The sequence below is a fragment of the Thunnus maccoyii genome, chromosome 19 (assembly GCF_910596095.1).
Source record: "Thunnus maccoyii chromosome 19, fThuMac1.1, whole genome shotgun sequence".
Classification (NCBI taxonomy): domain Eukaryota; kingdom Metazoa; phylum Chordata; class Actinopteri; order Scombriformes; family Scombridae; genus Thunnus; species Thunnus maccoyii.
This window is the reverse complement of record NC_056551.1, coordinates 28,198,953-28,223,925: the sequence shown is the minus strand read 5'-3', so window position 1 is coordinate 28,223,925 and position 24,973 is coordinate 28,198,953. Positions and strand designations below refer to the sequence as shown.

The window sequence follows — 24,973 nt, the reverse complement described above, 5'->3', positions numbered from 1 at the left end:
ACATCCAGAAATACTCGGATGACACTGCTATTGTAGCGTGTATCAGGAATGGACAGGAATGCGAATACAGGGATCTAATAACAGCCTTCAGTGACTGGAGTCGAAAAAACCGCCTTCAACTGAACACCTCAAAAACAAAGGAAATGATCATGAATTTCCGCAGGTCTAAGCCCCCTCTGGAGCCAGTGAAAATCACATTGAAGTGGTGCACACCTACAAATATCTAGGGGTCCTTGTGGATGACAAGCTGGACTGGTCCTCTAACACCGATGCCCTCTACAGGAAGGGGCAGAGCCGCCTGTTCTTTCTGCGGACACTGAGGTCCTTTGATGTGTGTGTGGAAATGATGACCATGTTCTACCACACGGTGGTGGCCAGTGCAGTCTTTTTTTCTGCAGTGTGCTGGGGAGGCAGCCTTACAGACAAGAACACCAAGCAATTAGACAAGCTGGTCAAAAAAGCGGGCTAAGTGCTGGGCAGGAGATTGGACCCGTTAAGATCTGTGGTGGAGAGGCACACTGAGCAAACTGTATCTATCTATCTATCCATCTATCCATCTATCTATCTATCTATCTATCTATCTATCTATCTATCCATCTATCTATCTATCCATCTATCCATCTATCTATCTATCTATCTATCTATCCATCTATCCATCTATCTATCTATCTATCTATCTATCTATCTATCTATCTATCTATCTATCTATCTAATTGAATCCACTTCCACAGTGTTGCCTAAGCAAAAATGTTTCCACAATCCACTCACAGTTCTAGTTGACTTCTCTCTTTAATTCAAACACAACATAAAGCTGATATGCAGTTACAGAGGATTACAAATATACTTTGTGTAAACCATTAAAATTATATTGTTAAAGGATCTTGTTTTTCATTTTGAAAAAAATTATTATAAATTTACTTTGATGTCTAAATTATTTTACAAATAAAATGAACAAATTCATCATGAATGTTATCCAACTGAGCTTATCAGAGTGATAGCACATGATATAAAAGCTACTGATAATAACCGACTTTGAGATAAAAGAACTGCCCAACATATTTATACATAATCACAAATGAGTGATGATGACTGGAAAACACTTCAGAAGTCTGATGCTTGCTGTGCTTGATCTACATCTATGTCCATGATCTAAGAGGCACCTGCAATGTAAAACAGTTCCCTCTGCTGGTCAATTAATATTATGAAGAAAGTCTAACATAAAATGAAAAAGAACAATCAACAACAAAAAGTATGTCTTATGATTGACAGCTCGGTAGTTATGGTAAATTATCATGAGGTGATAAAGGGAAGAAAGCTTGAGCACAGTGCCCCTGAACTAAAGGTGAAAGATAAACCACAACCACGATTTCCTCTTTAACCTTGGCCCTATAACTACAACAAACACTTGAAGTTTATTCTTTAAAAATCGTCATGAGGTGTTGCATTAGATGAGTGGCGTGGGTTATAATATCTGTATCCACCATATATATCAGTGTACAATACTAGAGAAAGAGATTCCAGGCACAAGCCAAGTCGAAAATAATATTTTGACAATGTAAAAATAATGATGAGCAAGTATTGCAATAACAATCATTCATGGTTCATGGTACATGTCACAATATTCATATCCACAGCCATACATAAAATAAATGGGCCATTCCATTTATCTGTGGTTTTATATTGTCTTGAGGTTAAGGAATAATGGACACCTAACCCAAGTTAACTATGAAGCTGCTACCTTATTGTACAATATTACCATCAGTCCCTTCAACCAGATTGTTAATACTGTAAGTGGAGTTAAGATCTAGTACACTTTGCTTGACCTAATCAGCTTGCTAATCATAAAATTGACATTAATCAAACTTCAACAGGTTCCAATTTTTCAATTTGGGAATCTAAGTCCTTTTATAAAGACAATAAAAGAAATAAAAAAGGAATTTGATACAGTACCAGTCAAAAGTTTGGATACACCTTCCTATTCAGTTGAATGAGGAAGTATGTCCAAACTTTTGACTAGTACTGTATATAAATTTACACTTATGTCAATATTATTGTTTCAGTAATTGTTTATTCATGTCACAACCTTATACTTGAGTATTAAGAACTGACTCGTCAAGTCTCCGACTGGTGTCCACTGACTTTGTGTCAGTGTGCGAGTGGGAAACCTCCTCCCGGAAAGCAGTCTCAAATACATTCAGGATGGATTTGCGAACTTTATCCTTGAAATCTTGGCCCATGAAGACATATAGCAGTGGATTCAGGCAACTGTTAAGATAGGCCAGGCTGGTGGCTAAAGGGACCCCGATAGTGACGACAAGTTCTAATACTCCACTTGACATATTACCAATGTGATACCACAACTCAATTAGAGTCATGATGTAAAAGGGAGCCCAGCACAGGAAAAAAACAGTGATAACGGCAGCGATGATCTTAAAGGGGCGACTTGAGCGGCTGGCCCTGGTGCGGTTCCTCCTGAGACGATGGATTATCACAGCATAACAGGAGACAATGACAGTGAAGGGGACAGCAAAACCCAGAAGGAAGTGGATGATGGTCATGGCCTTAAAACGAAGCAGTCGTAACTGATTCACAGATGGTGTATCGAAGTCATCAGAAAAGGCATAGTTGTCGTAGCAGATGATGATGATTTCTTTTCCATCACATGATCGCACAATGTCCCTGAAAATGAAAGATGGAAGGCTGAGTATCAGACCCAGTACCCAAACACCCAGACTCACACAGGACGCCTTGCATACACTTCGGTGGTTCTGGGCCCAGACAGGCCACACCACAGACACATATCTGTCCATGCTGATCACTACCAGAATGTAGACGCTGACAAACATGTTCAGAAACCTTACTGTGTTGTCCAGTTTGCACATGAACTTGCCGAAAGGCCAGTGGAAACCGAAAGCTGTGTATATCACATTAAAAGGAAGGAAAGCTGTGAAGAGGAAGTCAGCCACGGCAAGGTTGAGGATCCAAACTGTGTTCACTTTTTTCTTCATCTTGAACCCAGTCACCCAGATAACCACTCCATTTCCGAGCACTCCCAGAATGAAATCCAGGGAGTAGATAACGACAGACATGATGTTTAGAGACTTTTTCAGACCAGCATAGGTGTTATTAAAAGAGCCATTTTCTTCACATACATTGGTGTCAATGGAAGGTGTAGCAGTCATGTCCATCATTGTCTTGAGACCTGCAACAGTAAAAGGAAGAATAAATGTAATTTCCCCCTCATCTATATCTATGTAACTAGCTATTTATCTATCTATCTCAACCCACACTTCAAAATGAATTTAGCTCTTAAAAATAGCCTATGAATCTGCTTTTCACAAAGATTTGACTTCAACTATGCAAAGTTGTAGGAAATTCCTCTGTTGACAGTCCAAATGGTTACTTCATTATTTATTATTATTATTTCATTAAACCTATTTTCTTGTTCCAACAAAGTGTTTGAAGAAAAGGTGAAGAATGATTCTCAACTTTCTGTGCAAGTCTCAACTTAGTTCAACATAATCATTAGTCTACAGTGAAAATCCACCTACAAACAGCATACCAATTTTTATTTAATTTCATTAATATTTTTATTAAGGCAGGAATGCCCAAATCTCACTTCCTGACTATTACCAAGGGTGTCCGCAGGCATCACTTTTGGGGCCTGTTCTGCTCACTATTTATGTAAATGAGATTGTCCTTGTTGGTAAAGTGCCATTTTCTCATTCCTGCCATTTGTAGTGCTCTGGCCCATACTTAATTAGCTCCAGTGATTGTCTGATGCTCCATGAGCCCCAAACCAGACCTGATTTAGTAAAAAATGTGGAAAAATGTGCAATGCCATCTAAAAATCAAAATATTTTACCTCTCTATAACTTTAACACCATTCTTATTAAGAGTTCTCTGTCTGCTGGTGATTGCTTCCTCTGAACCTGAACCTTTTCTATTTCCTGTCCATTTTATTGACTCCTTCCTTGTTTTATTATTCCACTAAACTCTAAACAGGTTGTTGCTGCAAAAGATCTTTCAGTGCTTTTGTAGATATAGTACAGTACTACTGGCATTTCACAGGTCTATGATCGCAAATGTTCTTTTTATCAGCTTCCTGTTTTTTACTCTTTATCAGATTTCTTTAGAAATTACGAAACACTTTTTGGCATGTTAGTCATGACTAATGAAACAAATTTAAGCATGTAGAAAACATTCCCACAAACACTACTGGCAAAAACAAAATTAATTCTTTTCTCCAGATCCAAAGACATGCAGTAATTACTATAATATACAGTACATACTCCACTCTGGGTTTGTTACAATTCATTATCATGTACCTTATTGATAAACTGTGACTGAAGCTTGACTTGTACAGAAACAGCAGCTTCCCTTTGGGTAGTAAAAGAGGATTGAGGTTTTTCTCTCAGTTATGGATTTTGGGGATGTCATATATCCACATGCTGCTGCCTCTGGGGCCCTCAGGTTCATCTCTAGTGATAATTACAGCACTCACCACTGCATACAATATGATAAAATTGGTTGGGCTTCCCTGTCATAGAGACATAGTAACCACAAGTACTTATTTCTACAAAGCCCTTGTAGGCAAAACTCCATTTTATATCTCATTTCCGCTGTTGTGGTGCTGCAGCTCCTGTGACTACTTGATGCTCCATGAGCCCCAAACCAGACCTGATTTAGTAAAAACCGCCTTTACTGTAGTAAAGCAGTGATCTCATGGAAAAATGTGCAATGCCATCTAAAAATCTAAATATTTCACCTCTCTATAACTTTAAGACCATTCTTATTAAGAGTTCTCTGTCTGCTGGTGATTGCTTCCACTGAATGTGAACCATGTTTTCTGTCCATTTATTGACTCAGTCCGTCCTTGTTATTATACCTCTATTATTCTACCAAACTCTTAACAGTGTGTTACTGCAAAAGAGCATCAGCCAACCTTATTGAACAAAACACATTAAATAAATTATAACATAATCATTCTTATACTTCATCCATCCAAAATCTGATATTTTTATGGTCTTATTTCTACCTTGTGGATTCATATCATGCTACAAATATGAAACTCTGAGAATAACAAAGGTACAGTACCTTTCTCAAAGCTCTCCAGTCAGGTGAGGATGTGTCTGCAGCAGAAATAACTCTGATCAAACCCTGACAGGTTAATATAGCTTAATGTGTGGAGGACAAATGTGTTTTGTCATCGAGGCGGGGACACAAGCAGCATGCACTTCTATCTTTAGAAGCCCATAAACCCTTTTGCATAAACTTTGGCTGTTTATGCATTGTGATTAAAATGAGTTTTGTCACATTTTCTAAAACCAGACATTGTCTTCATTCATAGATGAGATACATAATGTATATGTGCTGTAGATACAGTATAGCACTACATTACCTCACACTTTTACTGTGTTGGTGCTCTTGTGTTGACCATTTTAATCAACATTTGGATGTAGGTTACATAATACATTATGTTGCAAGAAAGTCCGAGCAGCATCTGACAATCATTTAGGGTTGCCAAAGAGTTTTATGAAATGGAAGGCAACTCCCTTTCTTCCGCTATCCACTTGAAGCTGCACACAAACTCTGGTGCCTCTGTAAATCTGTCCCTGCAAACAAAAACAGATCTGAAGCAGGATTACATTTTTTCTAACATGTTTTTAGATGTAATATTACTACTGAAAGTATTGCACAGGCCTTGGTTGGCATATGTACCGATTGCTCTTTCAATCAGATTTCCTCAAAAATTTCAAAACACATGGGGTCCCCCACCCCACCCCCTCTTGTCTTGCCTGTTTATTTTTCATTTCCTTTTGAGGTATTTGCATTCTATATCTGCCGTCTCAGGTTTTACATACATTTTATCGTACTCAATACTAGGTAGATGTCAAGGCAGCTGAAAACTTTGTAAAGAAGTTGATGAACAGTGAAATTGCATCAAAGTTGTACTGTACTCATGGAATACTGAGGTAAAAATGAAAAAAAACAACAACTATGAGTTGTAAAACAACTGCTAGGTCAATTACAATACAGTCAAAATCCTGATTAATCAGTGTGTATGGTCAGGAAAGGTCTACTGGTCCAATTTTTACACAGCCATAATCCAGAGGATCCTGTCACTATCGATTACTGTCTAGTACGGAAACACATATAAGCACATATTAAAGAAAATGGATAGAATTATCACCAGAGCATCAAAGATAGGTGATAGGTTGTAACTCCGCACACTGGACTCCATATACGCACAGCATACCATCTCACAAGCTATCAAGATCACGGATGACCCTCTCCACCCAGCTCACCATCTGTTTCAGTATCTCCCTTCTGGCAGAAGGAACAGATCACAAGGAGACAGGACAGAACGCCTTAACCGGAGCTTCTTCCCCAAAGCCGTACAGTTGATGAATACACAAAAGTTGGTCTAATTGTATTGTACGGTACGTGGAGCTGTGTAAGCTACTGTTTGCAGTAGTGTTGTATGTTATGTATTTTTACAGCTATTCCATCTATACTGAGATTAATTCCACCAGTCTAATCATGTGGTAATAAAACAAACTTGATTTTTACAATTTTTAAAAACCATACAGTGTCTTAACTGATAGATGAACTACGTGGATACACTATAGTACTACATTATACCCTAACTGTACCCTTTATACTATTTATATTACATTACACCCTTTGTAGCACCTCTCATGTTTTCAGTGGTGTTCTGGTGTTGACTGTTTGAATCAACATCTGAATGTAAGTTACATATTTCCAGAGAGTTTTATAAAAATAGAAGACAACTCCATTCTTGCCAATGTCCACTTGAAGCTGGACACAAACTGTGGTGTCTCTGTATCCCTGCAAGCAAAACTGATCTGAAGCTAGAATATATCTTTTCTAACATAGTTTTAGAGTTAATATAGTATTGAAGGTATTGCATAGGTCTAGATTGGCAAATATTTCTATTCCTCTTTCAATAAGACTACTTCAGAAATTTCACAACTCCTCTGGTGGCAGTTACACAAGTTTTGACCCTGCACGAAATGGCAGCACTTTATTATCAGTTAAATACGTTGAATGAATCCACCATAAATACAGTAAAACATGCCAAGTCAAGTCAAAAATAATATTTTGACAATGTAAAAATAATGATGAGCAAGTATTGCAATAACAATTATTCATGATTCATGGTACATGTCACAATATTCATATCCACAGCCATACATAAAATAAATGGGCCATTCCATTTATCTGTGGTTTTATATTGACTTGAGGTTAAGGAATAATGGACACCTAACCCAAGTTAACAATGAAGCTGCTACCTTATTGTACAATATTACCATCAGTCCCTTCAATCAGATTGTTAATACTGTAAGTGGAGTTAAGATCTAGAACACTTTGCTTGACCTAATCAGCTTGCTAATCATAAAACTGACATTAATCAAACTTCAACAGGTTCCAATATTCCAATTTGGGAATCTAAGTCCTTTTATAAAGACAATAAAAGAAATGAAAGCTGCAAGCAGCGTTGAACAGGCCTTCGCACCTTTGCGCACGTCAGGGCGTGGTGCAGTCCAAGGGCTTCTGTCACGGGCATGTAGATGTCTCCAGACCTGGGCTGCCAGGTCTGACTTTACAAACATGTAAAGTTTGGTGCAGACTGGAGCATGTACAATAAAGTTATAGCAATTTCCTGTGTCATGGCGAAACATCAAATCTCAACGGTGTGAGGATGACAATTTTCTGCAGGGTGAGACATATCTGTCTTGCTCACACCTGTGTCATCAAAATTATGCAAGTTTTGGGCCCATTCACTTTAATTTCAATAAATAAATTGAAATCTTTTGATGAGTTTGTTTGTAAAAGAAATTAACTTCCTAATTTTCATCAAATCTATTTTAAGGAAAATAAAGACTTTTAACCCACATGACCTGGTCAAAGTTTGATTGACATGTGTACTGTCAGGTGTGTAGAGACAATAAGTAACTGCAGCTGGACACAGAAAAATACTCATATATTTGAATGGAGAGTGTGAGCAAACACACACTTTTTTGAACATTTACTGCTTCCACATAGTTTTAGATACAAACTTCATTTGAACTTTAAATGAGTCACGAGACTTTGACCTACAAATCTTGAATTTACATGTGTTTTCTATCCTTTACTGTTCGGGGCGTGGCACAGTCCAATGGTTTCTGTCACAAGCATGTAGATGTTGTCAGACCTGGGCTGACAGGTCTGACTTTACCCACCCCCCCCCCCCCCTTTCTTCCCTCCTTCTCCTTCTCAGTTGGAGAGCAGGATTTTAGAGGCCTCTTCTTGTGAAATATCCTCATAAATCCCATGACTTTGGCCAAATCTTATATTAAAAATCACATCTGTTTGTAGGATATTTCGTCGCGAATCCATTGACACAGGTTTGAAAGTGGTCAGACTAATAGTTTAGACGTCAGAAGCATCAGTTTGACACAAAGTCCATGCCCAGAGATTGCCTTCCCATTGGTTTACATTGTAAGGTGCACTACAACTTTCAGGGCTTATAAAATCCAAACCGTTCGAGTTATTACAAAACAACTTTTGTTCAGCACAGTATCATAAGTCATGTATAAAAGTTTGAAGCCGATACCATTAACGCCCAAGGAGGAGATAGCGTTTCTTCTGGGTCCAAAATTGGGGAAAGGTGGTACTTTGATGGGCTTATTGTGGACTTCCTGTTGGATTTAGGTCAGGGATGTCAGCATATGATTTGTAGGTCTTGATGAGACAAATAATTGAGTTTTGGTTCGATCTCTCTACGACATTCCTACAGGCTGTGGCAGCCATTTTAGTAACATAGGTGGCGCTCTCGAGCACATTTTGGCACTTTGGGGGTAAATTTTTACATTTTATCAAATTTTTCACCAGACCTGATGTGCGTGCCAAATTTGGTGAGTTTTTGAGCATGTTTAGGGGGTCAAATTTAGGGTTTAAGTGGCGGAATAATAAAGAAGAAAGAAGAAACAAACAGGACAATTACAAGAGGGTCTTCGCCCCTTTGGGGCTCAGGCCCTAATAAAAAAGAAATTTGATACAGTATCAGTCAAAAGTTTGGACACACGTTCCTATTCGGTTGAATAGGAAAGTATGTCCAATCTTTTGACTAGTACTGTGTGTACATTTACATTTGTGTCAGAATTATTTTTTAATGTGCAGTTTCAGCATTTGTTTATTCATGTTACAGCCTCATACTTGAGTATTAAGAACTGACATGTCAAGGCTCTGACTGGTGTCCACTGACTTTGTGTCAGTGTGCAAACGAGAAACCTCCCGGAAAGCAGTCTCACATACATTCAGGATGGATTTGCAGACTTTATCCTTGAAATCTTGGCCCATGAAGACATACAGCAGTGGATTCAGGCAACTTTTAAGATAGGCCAGGCTGGTGGCTAAAGGGACCCCCATAGTGAAAACAAGTTCTATTACTCCACTTGACGTATTATCAATGTAAGACCATAACTCAATTAGAGTCATGGTGTAATAGGGAGCCCAGCACAGGAAAAAAGCAGTGATAATGGCAGCGATGATCTGGTCACAGAATACAAATATCTTGGCATCTGGCTTGATGATATATTTACAATTCAATATCATGTACCTTATTGATAAACTGTGACCAGAAGCTTGACTTGTACAGAAATAGCAGCTTCCCTTTGGGTAGTAAAAGAGGATTGAGGTTTTTCTCTCATTTATGGATTTTGGGGATGTCATATATCCGCATTCTGCTGCCTCTGGGGACCACAGGTTCATCTCTAGTGATAATTACAACACTCATCACTGCATACAATATACTAAAATTGGTTGGGCTTTCCTGTCATAGAGACATAGTAACCACTAGTACTTATTTCTACTAAATCCTCATAGGCAAAACTTCATTTTATGTCTCATTTCCGCTGTTGTGGCGCTGTGGACCATATTTAATCAGCTTCAGTGACTGTTTGATGCTCCATGAGCCCCGAACCAGACCTGATCTGGTAAAAACTGCTTTTGCTGTTAGTGCAGCGATCTCATGGAAAAATCTGCAATGCCATCTAAAAATATTTTACCTTTCTGTAACTCTACAACCGTTCTTATTAACGGTTCTCTGCCTGCCTGTTGTTTCCACTAAATCTAAACCTTGTCAGTTTTCTGTCCATTTATTGACTCAGTCTGTCCTTGTTATTATACCTCTATTATTCTATCAACCTTTTAACAGTGCATTACTGCAAAAGAGCATCAGCCAAACTTATTTAACAAAATAGATTAAATAATTAATAAAATTACCATTCTTATATACGATGTTTCCCCAATAACAAACCCTGGATCACAAGTGACATAAAAGCAATCCTCAACCAGAAAAATGAAGCTTTTAGAGACGGGACAAAGAACAGCTCAAACAGGTGCAACATGAGTTGAAGAGAAATTTACAACACAGCAACATCCGGGAGTTGTGGAGAGGAATCAACACCATCTCTGGCTACAACAAAAAGAAAAGACAGCCAATAGTGGGTGATGTGGACAGAGCCAATGAACTTAACCAGTTCAACAGATTTGACACTGTGGCCACACCCGCTTCCACTGCTGCTCCTTCTCCTCCACATAGATGCATCTCACCCGTGGCTCCTTCTTCTCTTCCACATGTGTGTTTCTCCACCACAGCTCCTCCTTCTCCTCCTCCTACACATGTGTCCATCTCTACTGCTGCAGCTACTCCAGTTGTCACTGAGATGGGGGTGAAGTTGGAGCTCGGGAGACTTTGCTCTGGGAAGGCTGCTGGCCCAGATGGTGTGTGTCCAAGGCTACTTAAAGACTGTGCTGCCCAACTGTGTCAACCTCTCCAGAAGATCTTCAACCTGAGTCTACAGTTGGGGCGGGTCCCGGCTTTGTGGAAAACATCTTGTATTGTACCGATACCAAAAATAAAATGTCCGGCTGAACTAAACGACTACAGACCGGTGGCCCTTACGTCGCACATCATGAAAACCCTGGAGCGTCTGCTTCTACGCCTACTGAGGCTTGAGGTCAAAGACAAACCAGATCCCCTGCACTTTGCATACAAAGAACACATTGGAGTGGATGATGCTGTCCTTTACATGCTCCACCATGCCCTCTCTCATGTGGAGGAATCAGGCACTTATGTAAGAATCATGTTCTTTGATTTTTAAGTGTATTCAACTCCATCCAACCCATCATACTCAAAGACAAGCTCAGAGAGATGGGAGTTGATCCCTCCTTTGTTTCCTGGATCACTGATTACCTGACAGAGAGGCCACAGTTTGTCAGGTTGGGGAACTGTGTTTCTGGGACAGTAAGGAGCAGCACAGGGGCTCCACAGGGGGCTGTACTGGCCCCATTCCTGTTCACATTGTATACCTCAGACTTCAAATACAACTTTGAGTCCTGCCACATCCAGAAATACTCGGATGACACTGCTATTGTAGCGTGTATCAGGAATGGACAGGAATGCGAATACAGGGATCTAATAACAGCCTTCAGTGACTGGAGTCGAAAAAACCGCCTTCAACTGAACACCTCAAAAACAAAGGAAATGATCGTGAGTTTCCGCAGGTCTAAGCCCCCTCTGGAGCCAGTGAAAATCACATTGAAGTGGTGCACACCTACAAATATCTAGGGGTCCTTGTGGATGACAAGCTGGACTGGTCCTCTAACACCGATGCCCTCTACAGGAAGGGGCAGAGCCACCTGTTCTTTCTGCGGACACTGAGGTCCTTTGATGTGTGTGTGGAAATGATGACCATGTTCTACCACACGGTGGTGGCCAGTGCAGTCTTTTTTTCTGCAGTGTGCTGGGGAGGCAGCCTTACAGACAAGAACACCAAGCAATTAGACAAGCTGGTCAAAAAAGCGGGCTAAGTGCTGGGCAGGAGATTGGACCCGTTAAGATCTGTGGTGGAGAGGCACACTGAGCAAACTGTATCTATCTATCTATCCATCTATCCATCTATCTATCTATCTATCTATCTATCTATCTATCCATCTATCTATCTATCCATCTATCCATCTATCTATCTATCTATCTATCTATCCATCTATCTATCTATCTATCTATCTATCTATCTATCTATCTATCTATCTATCTATCTAATTGAATCCACTTCCACAGTGTTGCCTAAGCAAAAATGTTTCCACAATCCACTCACAGTTCTAGTTGACTTCTCTCTTTAATTCAAACACAACATAAAGCTGATATGCAGTTACAGAGGATTACAAATATACTTTGTGTAAACCATTAAAATTATATTGTTAAAGGATCTTGTTTTTCATTTTGAAAAAATTTATTATAAATTTACTTTGATGTCTAAATTATTTTACAAATAAAATGAACAAATTCATCATGAATGTTATCCAACTGAGCTTATCAGAGTGATAGCACATGATATAAAAGCTACTGATAATAACCGACTTTGAGATAAAAGAACTGCCCAACATATTTATACATAATCACAAATGAGTGATGATGACTGGAAAACACTTCAGAAGTCTGATGCTTGCTGTGCTTGATCTACATCTATGTCCATGATCTAAGAGGCACCTGCAATGTAAAACAGTTCCCTCTGCTGGTCAATTAATATTATGAAGAAAGTCTAACATAAAATGAAAAAGAACAATCAACAACAAAAAGTATGTCTTATGATTGACAGCTCGGTAGTTATGGTAAATTATCATGAGGTGATAAAGGGAAGAAAGCTTGAGCACAGTGCCCCTGAACTAAAGGTGAAAGATAAACCACAACCACGATTTCCTCTTTAACCTTGGCCCTATAACTACAACAAACACTTGAAGTTTATTCTTTAAAAATCGTCATGAGGTGTTGCATTAGATGAGTGGCGTGGGTTATAATATCTGTATCCACCATATATATCAGTGTACAATACTAGAGAAAGAGATTCCAGGCACAAGCCAAGTCGAAAATAATATTTTGACAATGTAAAAATAATGATGAGCAAGTATTGCAATAACAATCATTCATGGTTCATGGTACATGTCACAATATTCATATCCACAGCCATACATAAAATAAATGGGCCATTCCATTTATCTGTGGTTTTATATTGTCTTGAGGTTAAGGAATAATGGACACCTAACCCAAGTTAACTATGAAGCTGCTACCTTATTGTACAATATTACCATCAGTCCCTTCAACCAGATTGTTAATACTGTAAGTGGAGTTAAGATCTAGTACACTTTGCTTGACCTAATCAGCTTGCTAATCATAAAATTGACATTAATCAAACTTCAACAGGTTCCAATTTTTCAATTTGGGAATCTAAGTCCTTTTATAAAGACAATAAAAGAAATAAAAAAGGAATTTGATACAGTACCAGTCAAAAGTTTGGATACACCTTCCTATTCAGTTGAATGAGGAAGTATGTCCAAACTTTTGACTAGTACTGTATATACATTTACACTTATGTCAATATTATTGTTTCAGTAATTGTTTATTCATGTCACAACCTTATACTTGAGTATTAAGAACTGACTCGTCAAGTCTCCGACTGGTGTCCACTGACTTTGTGTCAGTGTGCGAGTGGGAAACCTCCTCCCGGAAAGCAGTCTCAAATACATTCAGGATGGATTTGCGAACTTTATCCTTGAAATCTTGGCCCATGAAGACATATAGCAGTGGATTCAGGCAACTGTTAAGATAGGCCAGGCTGGTGGCTAAAGGGACCCCGATAGTGACGACAAGTTCTAATACTCCACTTGACATATTACCAATGTGATACCACAACTCAATTAGAGTCATGATGTAAAAGGGAGCCCAGCACAGGAAAAAAACAGTGATAACGGCAGCGATGATCTTAAAGGGGCGACTTGAGCGGCTGGCCCTGGTGCGGTTCCTCCTGAGACGATGGATTATCACAGCATAACAGGAGACAATGACAGTGAAGGGGACAGCAAAACCCAGAAGGAAGTGGATGATGGTCATGGCCTTAAAACGAAGCAGTCGTAACTGATTCACAGATGGTGTATCGAAGTCATCAGAAAAGGCATAGTTGTCGTAGCAGATGATGATGATTTCTTTTCCATCACATGATCGCACAATGTCCCTGAAAATGAAAGATGGAAGGCTGAGTATCAGACCCAGTACCCAAACACCCAGACTCACACAGGACGCCTTGCATACACTTCGGTGGTTCTGGGCCCAGACAGGCCACACCACAGACACATATCTGTCCATGCTGATCACTACCAGAATGTAGACGCTGACAAACATGTTCAGAAACCTTACTGTGTTGTCCAGTTTGCACATGAACTTGCCGAAAGGCCAGTGGAAACCGAAAGCTGTGTATATCACATTAAAAGGAAGGAAAGCTGTGAAGAGGAAGTCAGCCACGGCAAGGTTGAGGATCCAAACTGTGTTCACTTTTTTCTTCATCTTGAACCCAGTCACCCAGATAACCACTCCATTTCCGAGCACTCCCAGAATGAAATCCAGGGAGTAGATAACGACAGACATGATGTTGAGAGACTTTTTCAGACCAGCATAGGTGTTATTAAAAGAGCCATTTTCTTCACATACATTGGTGTCAATGGAAGGTGTAGCAGTCATGTCCATCATTGTCTTGAGACCTGCAACAGTAAAAGGAAGAATAAATGTAATTTCCCCCTCATCTATATCTATGTAACTAGCTATTTATCTATCTATCTCAACCCACACTTCAAAATGAATTTAGCTCTTAAAAATAGCCTATGAATCTGCTTTTCACAAAGATTTGACTTCAACTATGCAAAGTTGTAGGAAATTCCTCTGTTGACAGTCCAAATGGTTACTTCATTATTTATTATTATTATTTCATTAAACCTATTTTCTTGTTCCAACAAAGTGTTTGAAGAAAAGGTGAAGAATGATTCTCAACTTTCTGTGCAAGTCTCAACTTAGTTCAACATAATCATTAGTCTACAGTGAAAATCCACCTACAAACAGCATACCAATTTTTATTTAATTTCATTAATATTTTTATTAAGGCAGGAATGCCCAAATCTCACTTCCTGACTATTACCAAGGGTGTCCGCAGGCATCACTTTTGGGGCCTGTTCTGCTCACTATTTATGTAAATGAGATTGTCCTTTTTGGTAAAGTGCCATTTTCTCATTCCTGCCATTTGTAGTGCTCTGGCCCATACTTAATTAGCTCCAGTGATTGTCTGATGCTCCATGAGCCCCAAACCAGACCTGATTTAGTAAAAAATGTGGAAAAATGTGCAATGCCATCTAAAAATCAAAATATTTTACCTCTCTATAACTTTAACACCATTCTTATTAAGAGTTCTCTGTCTGCTGGTGATTGCTTCCTCTGAACCTGAACCTTTTCTATTTCCTGTCCATTTTATTGACTCCTTCCTTGTTTTATTATTCCACTAAACTCTAAACAGGTTGTTGCTGCAAAAGATCTTTCAGTGCTTTTGTAGATATAGTACAGTACTACTGGCATTTCACAGGTCTATGATCGCAAATGTTCTTTTTATCAGCTTCCTGTTTTTTACTCTTTATCAGATTTCTTTAGAAATTACGAAACACTTTTTGGCATGTTAGTCATGACTAATGAAACAAATTTAAGCATGTAGAAAACATTCCCACAAACACTACTGGCAAAAACAAAATTAATTCTTTTCTCCAGATCCAAAGACATGCAGTAATTACTATAATATACAGTACATACTCCACTCTGGGTTTGTTACAATTCATTATCATGTACCTTATTGATAAACTGTGACTGAAGCTTGACTTGTACAGAAACAGCAGCTTCCCTTTGGGTAGTAAAAGAGGATTGAGGTTTTTCTCTCAGTTATGGATTTTGGGGATGTCATATATCCACATGCTGCTGCCTCTGGGGCCCTCAGGTTCATCTCTAGTGATAATTACAGCACTCACCACTGCATACAATATGATAAAATTGGTTGGGCTTCCCTGTCATAGAGACATAGTAACCACAAGTACTTATTTCTACAAAGCCCTTGTAGGCAAAACTCCATTTTATATCTCATTTCCGCTGTTGTGGCGCTGCAGCTCCTGTGACTATTTGATGCTCCATGAGCCCCAAACCAGACCTGATTTAGTAAAAACCGCCTTTACTGTAGTAAAGCAGTGATCTCATGGAAAAATGTGCAATGCCATCTAAAAATCAAAATATTTCACCTCTCTATAACTTTAAGACCATTCTTATTAAGAGTTCTCTGTCTGCTGGTGATTGCTTCCACTGAATGTGAACCATGTTTTCTGTCCATTTATTGACTCAGTCCGTCCTTGTTATTATACCTCTATTATTCTACCAAACTCTTAACAGTGTGTTACTGCAAAAGAGCATCAGCCAACCTTATTGAAGAAAACACATTAAATAAATTATAACATAATCATTCTTATACTTCATCCATCCAAAATCTGATATTTTTATGGTCTTATTTCTACCTTGTGGATTCATATCATGCTACAAATATGAAACTCTGAGAATAACAAAGGTACAGTACCTTTCTCAAAGCTCTCCAGTCAGGTGAGGATGTGTCTGCAGCAGAAATAACTCTGATCAAATCCTGACAGGTTAATATAGCTTAATGTGTGGAGGACAAATGTGTTTTGTCATCGAGGCGGGGACACAAGCAGCATGCACTTCTATCTTTAGAAGCCCATAAACCCTTTTGCATAAACTTTGGCTGTTTATGCATTGTGATTAAAATAAGTTTTGTCACATTTTCTAAAACCAGACATTGTCTTCATTCATAGATGAGATACATAATGTATATGTGCTGTAGATACAGTATAGCACTACATTACCTCACACTTTTACTGTGTTGGTGCTCTTGTGTTGACCATTTTAATCAACATTTGGATGTAGGTTACATAATACATTATGTTGCAAGAATGTCCGAGCAGCATCTGACAATCATTTAGGGTTGCCAAAGAGTTTTATGAAATGGAAGGCAACTCCCTTTCTTCCGCTATCCACTTGAAGCTGCACACAAACTGTGGTGCCTCTGTAAATCTGTCCCTGCAAACAAAAACAGATCTGAAGCAGGATTACATTTTTTCTAACATGTTTTTAGATGTAATATTACTACTGAAAGTATTGCACAGGCCTTGGTTGGCATATGTACCGATTGCTCTTTCAATCAGATTTCCTCAAAAATTTCAAAACACATGGGGTCCCCCACCCCACCCCCTCTTGTCTTGCCTGTTTATTTTTCATTTCCTTTTGAGGTATTTGCATTCTATATCTGCCGTCTCAGGTTTTACATACATTTTATCGTACTCAATACTAGGTAGATGTCAAGGCAGCTGAAAACTTTGTAAAGAAGTTGATGAACAGTGAAATTGCATCAAAGTTGTACTGTACTCATGGAATACTGAGGTAAAAATGAAAAAAAACAACAACTATGAGTTGTAAAACAACTGCTAGGTCAATTACAATACAGTCAAAATCCTGATTAATCAGTGTGTATGGTCAGGAAAGGTCTACTGGTCCAATTTTTACACAGCCATAATCCAGAGGATCCTGTCACTATCGATTACTGTCTAGTACGGAAACACATATAAGCACATATTAAAGAAAATGGATAGAATTATCACCAGAGCATCAAAGATAGGTGATAGGTTGTAACTCCGCACACTGGACTCCATATACGCACAGCATACCATCTCACAAGCTATCAAGATCACGGATGACCCTCTCCACCCAGCTCACCATCTGTTTCAGTATCTCCCTTCTGGCAGAAGGAACAGATCACAAGGAGACAGGACAGAACGCCTTAACCGGAGCTTCTTCCCCAAAGCCGTACAGTTGATGAATACACAAAAGTTGGTCTAATTGTATTGTACGGTACGTGGAGCTGTGTAAGCTACTGTTTGCAGTAGTGTTGTATGTTATGTATTTTTACAGCTATTCCATCTATACTGAGATTAATTCCACCAGTCTAATCATGTGGTAATAAAACAAACTTGATTTTTACAATTTTTAAAAACCATACAGTGTCTTAACTGATAGATGAACTACGTGGATACACTATAGTACTACATTATACCCTAACTGTACCCTTTATACTATTTATATTACATTACACCCTTTGTAGCACCTCTCATGTTTTCAGTGGTGTTCTGGTGTTGACTGTTTGAATCAACATCTGAATGTAAGTTACATATTTCCAGAGAGTTTTATAAAAATAGAAGACAACTCCATTCTTGCCAATGTCCACTTGAAGCTGGACACAAACTGTGGTGTCTCTGTATCCCTGCAAGCAAAACTGATCTGAAGCTAGAATATATCTTTTCTAACATAGTTTTAGAGTTAATATAGTATTGAAGGTATTGCATAGGTCTAGATTGGCAAATATTTCTATTCCTCTTTCAATAAGAAATTTCACAACTCCTCTGGTGACAGTTACACAAGGTTTGAGCATGCACGAAATGGCAGCACTTTATTATCAGTCAAATACGTTGAATGAATCCACCATAAATACAGTAAAACAAGCCAAGTCAAAAATAATATTTTGACAATGTAAAAATAATGATGAGCAAGTATTGCTATGAAGCTGCTACCTTCATAGCTGCTACCTATGAAGCTGCTACCTTATTGTACAATATTACCATCAGTCCCTTCAATCAGATTGTTAATACTGTAAGTGGAGTTAAGATCTAGTACACTTTGCTTGACCTAATCAGCTTGCTAATCATAAAATTGACATTAATCAAACTTCAACAGGTTCCAATATTTCAATCTGGGAATCTAAGTCCTTTTATAAAGACAATAAAAGAAATAAAAAAGGAATTTGATACAGTACCAGTCAAATATTGGGACTCAACTGAATGGGAAGGTGTGTCCAAACTTTTGACTGGTATTGTATATACATTTACATTTGTGTCAAAATTATTTTCTAATGTGCAGTTTCAGTATTTCATGTCACAACCTTATACTTGAGTATTAAGAACTGACTCGTCAAGTCTCTGACTGGTGTCCACTGACTTTGTGTCAGTGTGCGAGTGGGAAACCTCCTCCCGGAAAGCAGTCTCAAATACATTCAGGATGAATTTGCGAACTTTATCCTTGAAATCTTTGACCATGAAGACATATAGCAGTGGATTCAGGCAACTGTTAAGATAGGCCAGGCTGGTGGATAAAGGGACCCCGATAGTGATAACAAGTTCTAATACACTTGACATATTATCAATGTGATACCACAACTCAATTAGAGTCATGATGTAAAAGGGAGCCCAGCACAGGAAAAAAACAGTGATAACGGCAGCGATGATCTTAAAGGGGCGACTTGAGCGGCTGGCCCTGGTGCGGTTCCTCCTGAGATGATGGATTATCACAGCATAACAGGAGACGATGACAGTGAAGGGGACAACAAAACCCAGAAGGAAGTGGATGATGGTCATGGCCTTAAAACGAAGCAATCCTAACTGATTCTCAGATGGTGTTTCACAGCCAACAGAAAAGGCATAGTTGTCGTAGCAGTTGATGATTTTTTCATTATCAAATGATGGCCCAATGTCCCTGAAAATGAAAGATGGAAGGCTGAGTATCAGACCCAGTACCCAAACACCCAGACTCACACAAGACGCCTTGCATACACTTTGGTGGTTCTGGGCCCAGACAGGCCAAACCACAGACACATATCTGTCCACGCTGATCACTACCAGAATGTAGACGCTGACAAACATGTTCAGAAACCTTACTGTGTTGTCCAGTTTGCACATGAACTTGCCGAAAGGCCAGTGGAAACCCAGAGCTATGTATATCACACAAAAGGAAGGAAAGCTGTGAAGAGGAAGTCAGCAACAGCAAGGTTGAGGATCCAAACTGTGTTCACTGTTTTCTTCATCTTGAACCCAGTCACCCAGATAACCATTCCATTTCCGAGCACTCCCAGAATGAAAGCCAGGGAGTAGATAACGACAGACATGATGTTGAGAGACCTTGTCAGATCAGCATAGGTGCCATCAGAAGAGCCATTTTCTTTACATACACCTGTTGTATTGGTGCAATAGGAAGGTGTAGCAGTCATGTCCATTATTGTCTTGAGATCTGCAATGGTAAAAGTAAGAATAAATGTAATTTCCCCCTGTATGTATCTATCTATACATATTTCAACACACAATTGAAAATGCATTTAGCTCGCAAAAATAGTCTATGAAGATGCTTTTCACAAAGATTTGACTTGAACTATGCAAAGTCGTAGCGAGTTCCTCTGTCGACAGTCCAAATGGTTACTTCATTATTTATTATTATTATTTCATTAATCCTATTTTCATGTTAACCAACGAAGTGTTTGGAGAAAAGGTGAGTAATGTTTCTTAACTTTCCTTCCAAGTCTCAACTTAGTTCAACATAATCAACAATCTACAGTGAAAATCCACATACAAACAGTGTTATGACCCAGAGGTCATTTAAGCATTTTTCTGCTGTGTCTTTTGTATGTGCTTTAATTTTGTGCTTTGTTGTGGATCTCTCTCTCTCTCTCTCTCTCTCTCTCTCTCTCTCTCTCTCTCTCTCTCTAGGGTTCCTGCTGAAGTGTGTATGTGTTGGGATGCAGGTGTGCAGGGGCTAATTGAATGATTGTGACTGTGTGAGTTTGTGGGTTGTTCCAGGGAGCTGATTGGTTCCAGCCTCCAGGCTTGCAGTTTTAAGGCCAGCTCCTTCCAGCTTCTGTGGGGCTCATCTCTCTCCACTTCCAGCCAACATGTTCTGATGTTGTATGTAGTTTTTTTTCTCATGTGAAATACCAGCCCAGGTTTCGTAGGGGTGGATAGCAATTTTGTTTAATCCTATTTTTCTCCTGTTTTTGTTGGGTTAGAAGTTAGGTTAGTGGCTTGTCTTTTTGTTCTTCTTCTGTTTGAGTAGGTAAGTTTAAGCTCTTCAGCTTTAGTTACTTCTGTTTGTTATTTTGCTGTTAGCCCACCCTGAAGCTTAAGGCATTCTGAATAAAAAACTTAAAGGGCTGCAAATTCCTTGTGGCTGATGGTTCTTGGGAGTTGGGAAGAGGGGAGTCTCACACTTTTCATGTTGCGCCAGGGTTTCTCCTAGGCTGGGTCGTAACAACAGCATACCAATTTTTATGTTATTTCACTGGTATTCTTATTAAGGCCGACACACCCAAATCTCTATTGCTGCCTATTACCAAGGGTGTGCCGCAGGCATCACTTTTGGGCCCTGTTCTGCTCACTATTTATGTAGTGGTGTATTCTTTTTCTATCCAAATCTCATGTTTTGATTGTCTTATTTCTTCCTTGTGGATTCACGTTATGCTACAAATATGAAACTCTGAGAATAACAAAGGTACAGACACAAAGGTACCTTTCTCAGAGCTCTCCAGTCAGGTGAGGATGTGTCTGCAGCAGAAATAACTCTGATCAAACCCTGAAAGGTTAATATAGCTTAATGTGTGGAGGACAAATGTGTTTTGTCATCGAGGCGGGGACACAAGCAGCATGCACTTCTTCTTTAGAAGCCCATAAACCCTTTTGCATAAACTTTGGCTGTTTATGCATTGTGATTAAAATAAGTTTTGTCACATTTTCTAAAACCATACATTGTCTTCATTCATAGATGAGATACATAATGTATATGTGCTGTAGATACAGTATAGCACTACATTACCTCACACTTTTACTGTGTTGGTGCTCTTGTGTTGACCATTTTAATCAACATTTGGATGTAGGTTACATAATACATTATGTTGCAAGAAAGTCCGAGCAGCATCTGACAATAATTTAGGGTTGCCAAAGAGTTTTATGAAATGGAAGGCAACTCCCTTTCTTCCGCTATCCACTTGAAGCTGCACACAAACTGTGGTGCCTCTGTAAATCTGTCCCTGCAAACAAAAACAGATCTGAAGCAGGATTACATTTTTTGTAACATGTTTTTAGATGTAATATTACTACTGAAAGTATTGCACAGGCCTTGGTTGGCATATGTACCGATTCCTCTTTCAATCAGATTTCCTCAAAAATTTCAAAACACATGGGGTCCCCCCCCCCCCCCCCCCCCCCCCCCCCCCCCCCCCCCCCCACCCCCTCTTGTCTTGCCTGTTTGTTTTTCATTTCCTTTTGAGGTATTTGCATTTTATATCTGCCGCCTCAGGTTTTACATACATTTTATCGTACTCAATACTAGGTAGATGTCAAGGCAGCTGAAAACTTTGTAAAGAAGTTGATGAACAGTGAAATTGCATCAAAGTTGTACTGTACTCATGGAATACTGAGGTAAAAATGAAAAAAAAACAACAACTATGAGTTGTAAAACAACTGCTATGTCAATTACAATACAGTCAAAATCCTGATTAATCAGTGTGTATGGTCAGGAAAGGTCTACTGGTCCAATTTTTACACAGCCATAATCCAGAGGATCCTGTCACTATCGATTACTGTCTAGTACAGAAACACATCTAAACACATAAAGAAAATGGATAGAATTATCACCAGAGCATCAAAGATAGGTGATAGGTTGTAACTCCGCACACTGGACTCCATATACACACAGCATACCATCTCACAAGCTATCAAGATCACAGATGACCCTCTCCACCCAGCTCACCATCTGTTTCAGTATCTCCCTTCTGGCAGAAGGTACAGATCACTAGGGCTGTAGTCTCCTGGTTGATTAGTTGGTTGATATGCTCTCGTCCGACTAAATTCTCATTGGTCGAATAATCTCCGTGTTACTTTCATAAGAAGAAAAGTGCTACATCAGTAGCCTTCCAGGATCAATCCATTATTTCCTGCGGCGGGAGGGACAGACTAACAAATTACCTGTGAAAACAACGGGGGTGTATTAAAAACACCCCCGTTGTTTTTTTCAATTTTGAACTCGCCCAGCCTAATGGAGACTGCTGGGTCTAACTGTACTCGATATTTACTGAGTGTTTACTGAATCAGCGTTTCTTCTGTAATAATATCAACGAACCCCCACCAGGCCAAAAGATATTTTTTTAATGCCAAAAATAACGCTAAATATGGGTAGCGTAACTCCGTTGAAGAATAGGGCAGTGCTTAGTATGTTTGCGTAGCAAGTGGGAAAGAGTGGCGGGAAAGTGACGGTGGATGTGAGCGGAGCAGAGGAAAAGGTTAACGGTAAGTTCTCAGTCTGGCAATAAATGTACAGTACAGACTAAAGTGTAACAGTTAATGAATGCTAAAATGTTAAGTCTGTTTTTTTCCCCAAGTGCTGGAAAGTGAATGTGGTTAGCTCCAAAGTTAGCAACAATAGGTTAGCCTAACCTGAAGAGGCAAAAGGGAGAAATGTGAGTCCCCCCCCCCCCCCCCCCCAACCCACCCGCGACTAATCAATCAGATGAAGATTATGTACGATTTCAGACGACCAAGATTTTCTTTGGTTGACTGCAACCCTGCAGATCAGAAGGAGACAGGACAGAACGCCTTAACCGGAGCTTCTTCCCCAAAGCCGTACAGTTGATGAACACACAAAAGTTGGTCTAATTGTATTGTACGGTATGTAGAGCTGTGTAAGCTACTGTATGTTTCTTCTTTTGCACTTATGTCCTTTATATTTGCAGTAGTGTTGTATGTGATGTATTGTTACAGCTATTCCATCTATACTGGCATTAATTCCACCAGTCTAATCATGTGGTAATAAAACAAACTTGTTTCATTGTGATTGATAAAATTTTTCAAAATTTTTAAACCCTACAGTGTCTTAACTGATAGATGAACTACGTGGATACACTATAGTACTACATTATACCCTAACTGTACCCTTTATACTATTTAAAATAGAAGACAACTCCATTCTTGCCAATGTCCACTTGAAGCTGGACACAAACTGTGGTGTCTCTGTATCCCTGCAAGCAAAACTGATCTGAAGCTAGAATATATCTTTTCTAACATAGTTTTAGAGTTTATATACTATTGAAGGTATTGCATAGGTCTAGATTGGCAAATATTTCTATTCCTCTTTCAATAAGACTACTTCAGAAATTTCACAACGCCTCTGGTGACAGTTACGCAAGTTTTGAGCATGCATGAAATGGCAGCACTTTATTATCAGTCAAATACGTTGAATGAATCCACCATAAATACAGTAAAACAAGCCAAGTCAAGTCAAAAATAATATTTTGACAATGTAAAAATAATGATGAGCAAGTATTGCAATAACAATCATTCATGGTTCATGGTACATGTCACAATATTCATATCCACAGCCATACATAAAATAAATGGGCCATTCCATTTTTCTGTGGTTTTATATTGTCTTGAGGTTAAGGAATAATGGACACCTAACCCAAGTTAACTATGAAGCTGCTACCTTATTGTATAATATTACCATCAGTCCCTTCAACCAGATGTTAATACTGTAAGTGGAGTTAAGATCTAGTACACTTTGCTTGACCTAATCAGCTTGCTAATCATAAAACTGACATTAATCAAACTTCAACAGGTTCCAATATTTCAATTTGGGAATCTAAGTCCTTTTATAAAGACAATAAAAGAAATAAAAAAGGAATTTGATACAGTACCAGTCAAAAGTTTGGACGTACTTTCTCATTCAACTTAATGGGAAGGTGTATCCACACCTGTTGTATTGGTGTGATTGGAAGGTGTAGCAGTCATGTCAATCATTGTCTTGAGATCTGCAATGGTAAGAGGAAGTATAAATGTTGTTTCCCCCTGTATCTATCTGTGTATATATATTTCAACACACACTTGAAAATGCATTCAGCTCTCAAAAATAGTCTATGAAGATGGTGTTCACAAAGATTTGACTTGACTATGCAAAGTTGTAGCAAGTTACTCTGGTGACAGTCCAAACGGTTACTTCACTATTTTTATTAGGGACCCTTAAGGCAGAGGACTTCTGTAAAACAGTAGTCCTTGCCTAAGGGCGAGGACCCTATTGTTGGGGCCTGAGCCCAAAGGGCTTATTACGGGACATCAGACCTTAATTTGACACCCTAAACATGCTCAAAAACTCACCAAATTTAATACGCACATCAGG

The 24,973-nt window shown here is 39.0% G+C and overlaps 2 protein-coding genes and 1 pseudogene across 2 annotated transcripts; all 3 read right to left on the bottom strand.

Annotated features, from left to right (window-relative positions):
• Positions 1 to 670: 670 nt before the first annotated feature.
• Positions 671 to 5,174, bottom strand: LOC121885845 (chemokine-like receptor 1). Its single transcript, XM_042395622.1, has 2 exons — positions 5,098 to 5,174; positions 671 to 3,202 (listed from the first exon to the last, which is right to left on the bottom strand). Exon 2 carries the CDS (start codon positions 3,189 to 3,191, stop codon positions 2,085 to 2,087), a length of 1,107 nt encoding a protein of 368 aa, XP_042251556.1. The 5' UTR covers positions 3,192 to 3,202; positions 5,098 to 5,174; the 3' UTR covers positions 671 to 2,084.
• Positions 5,175 to 12,071: 6,897 nt separating this feature from the next.
• Positions 12,072 to 20,027, bottom strand: LOC121886161 (annotated as a pseudogene).
• On the bottom strand, positions 13,469 to 16,557 carry LOC121885753 (chemokine-like receptor 1). Its single transcript, XM_042395479.1, has 2 exons — positions 16,497 to 16,557; positions 13,469 to 14,601 (listed from the first exon to the last, which is right to left on the bottom strand). Exon 2 carries the CDS (start codon positions 14,588 to 14,590, stop codon positions 13,484 to 13,486), a length of 1,107 nt encoding a protein of 368 aa, XP_042251413.1. The 5' UTR covers positions 14,591 to 14,601; positions 16,497 to 16,557; the 3' UTR covers positions 13,469 to 13,483.
• Positions 20,028 to 24,973: the final 4,946 nt, after the last annotated feature.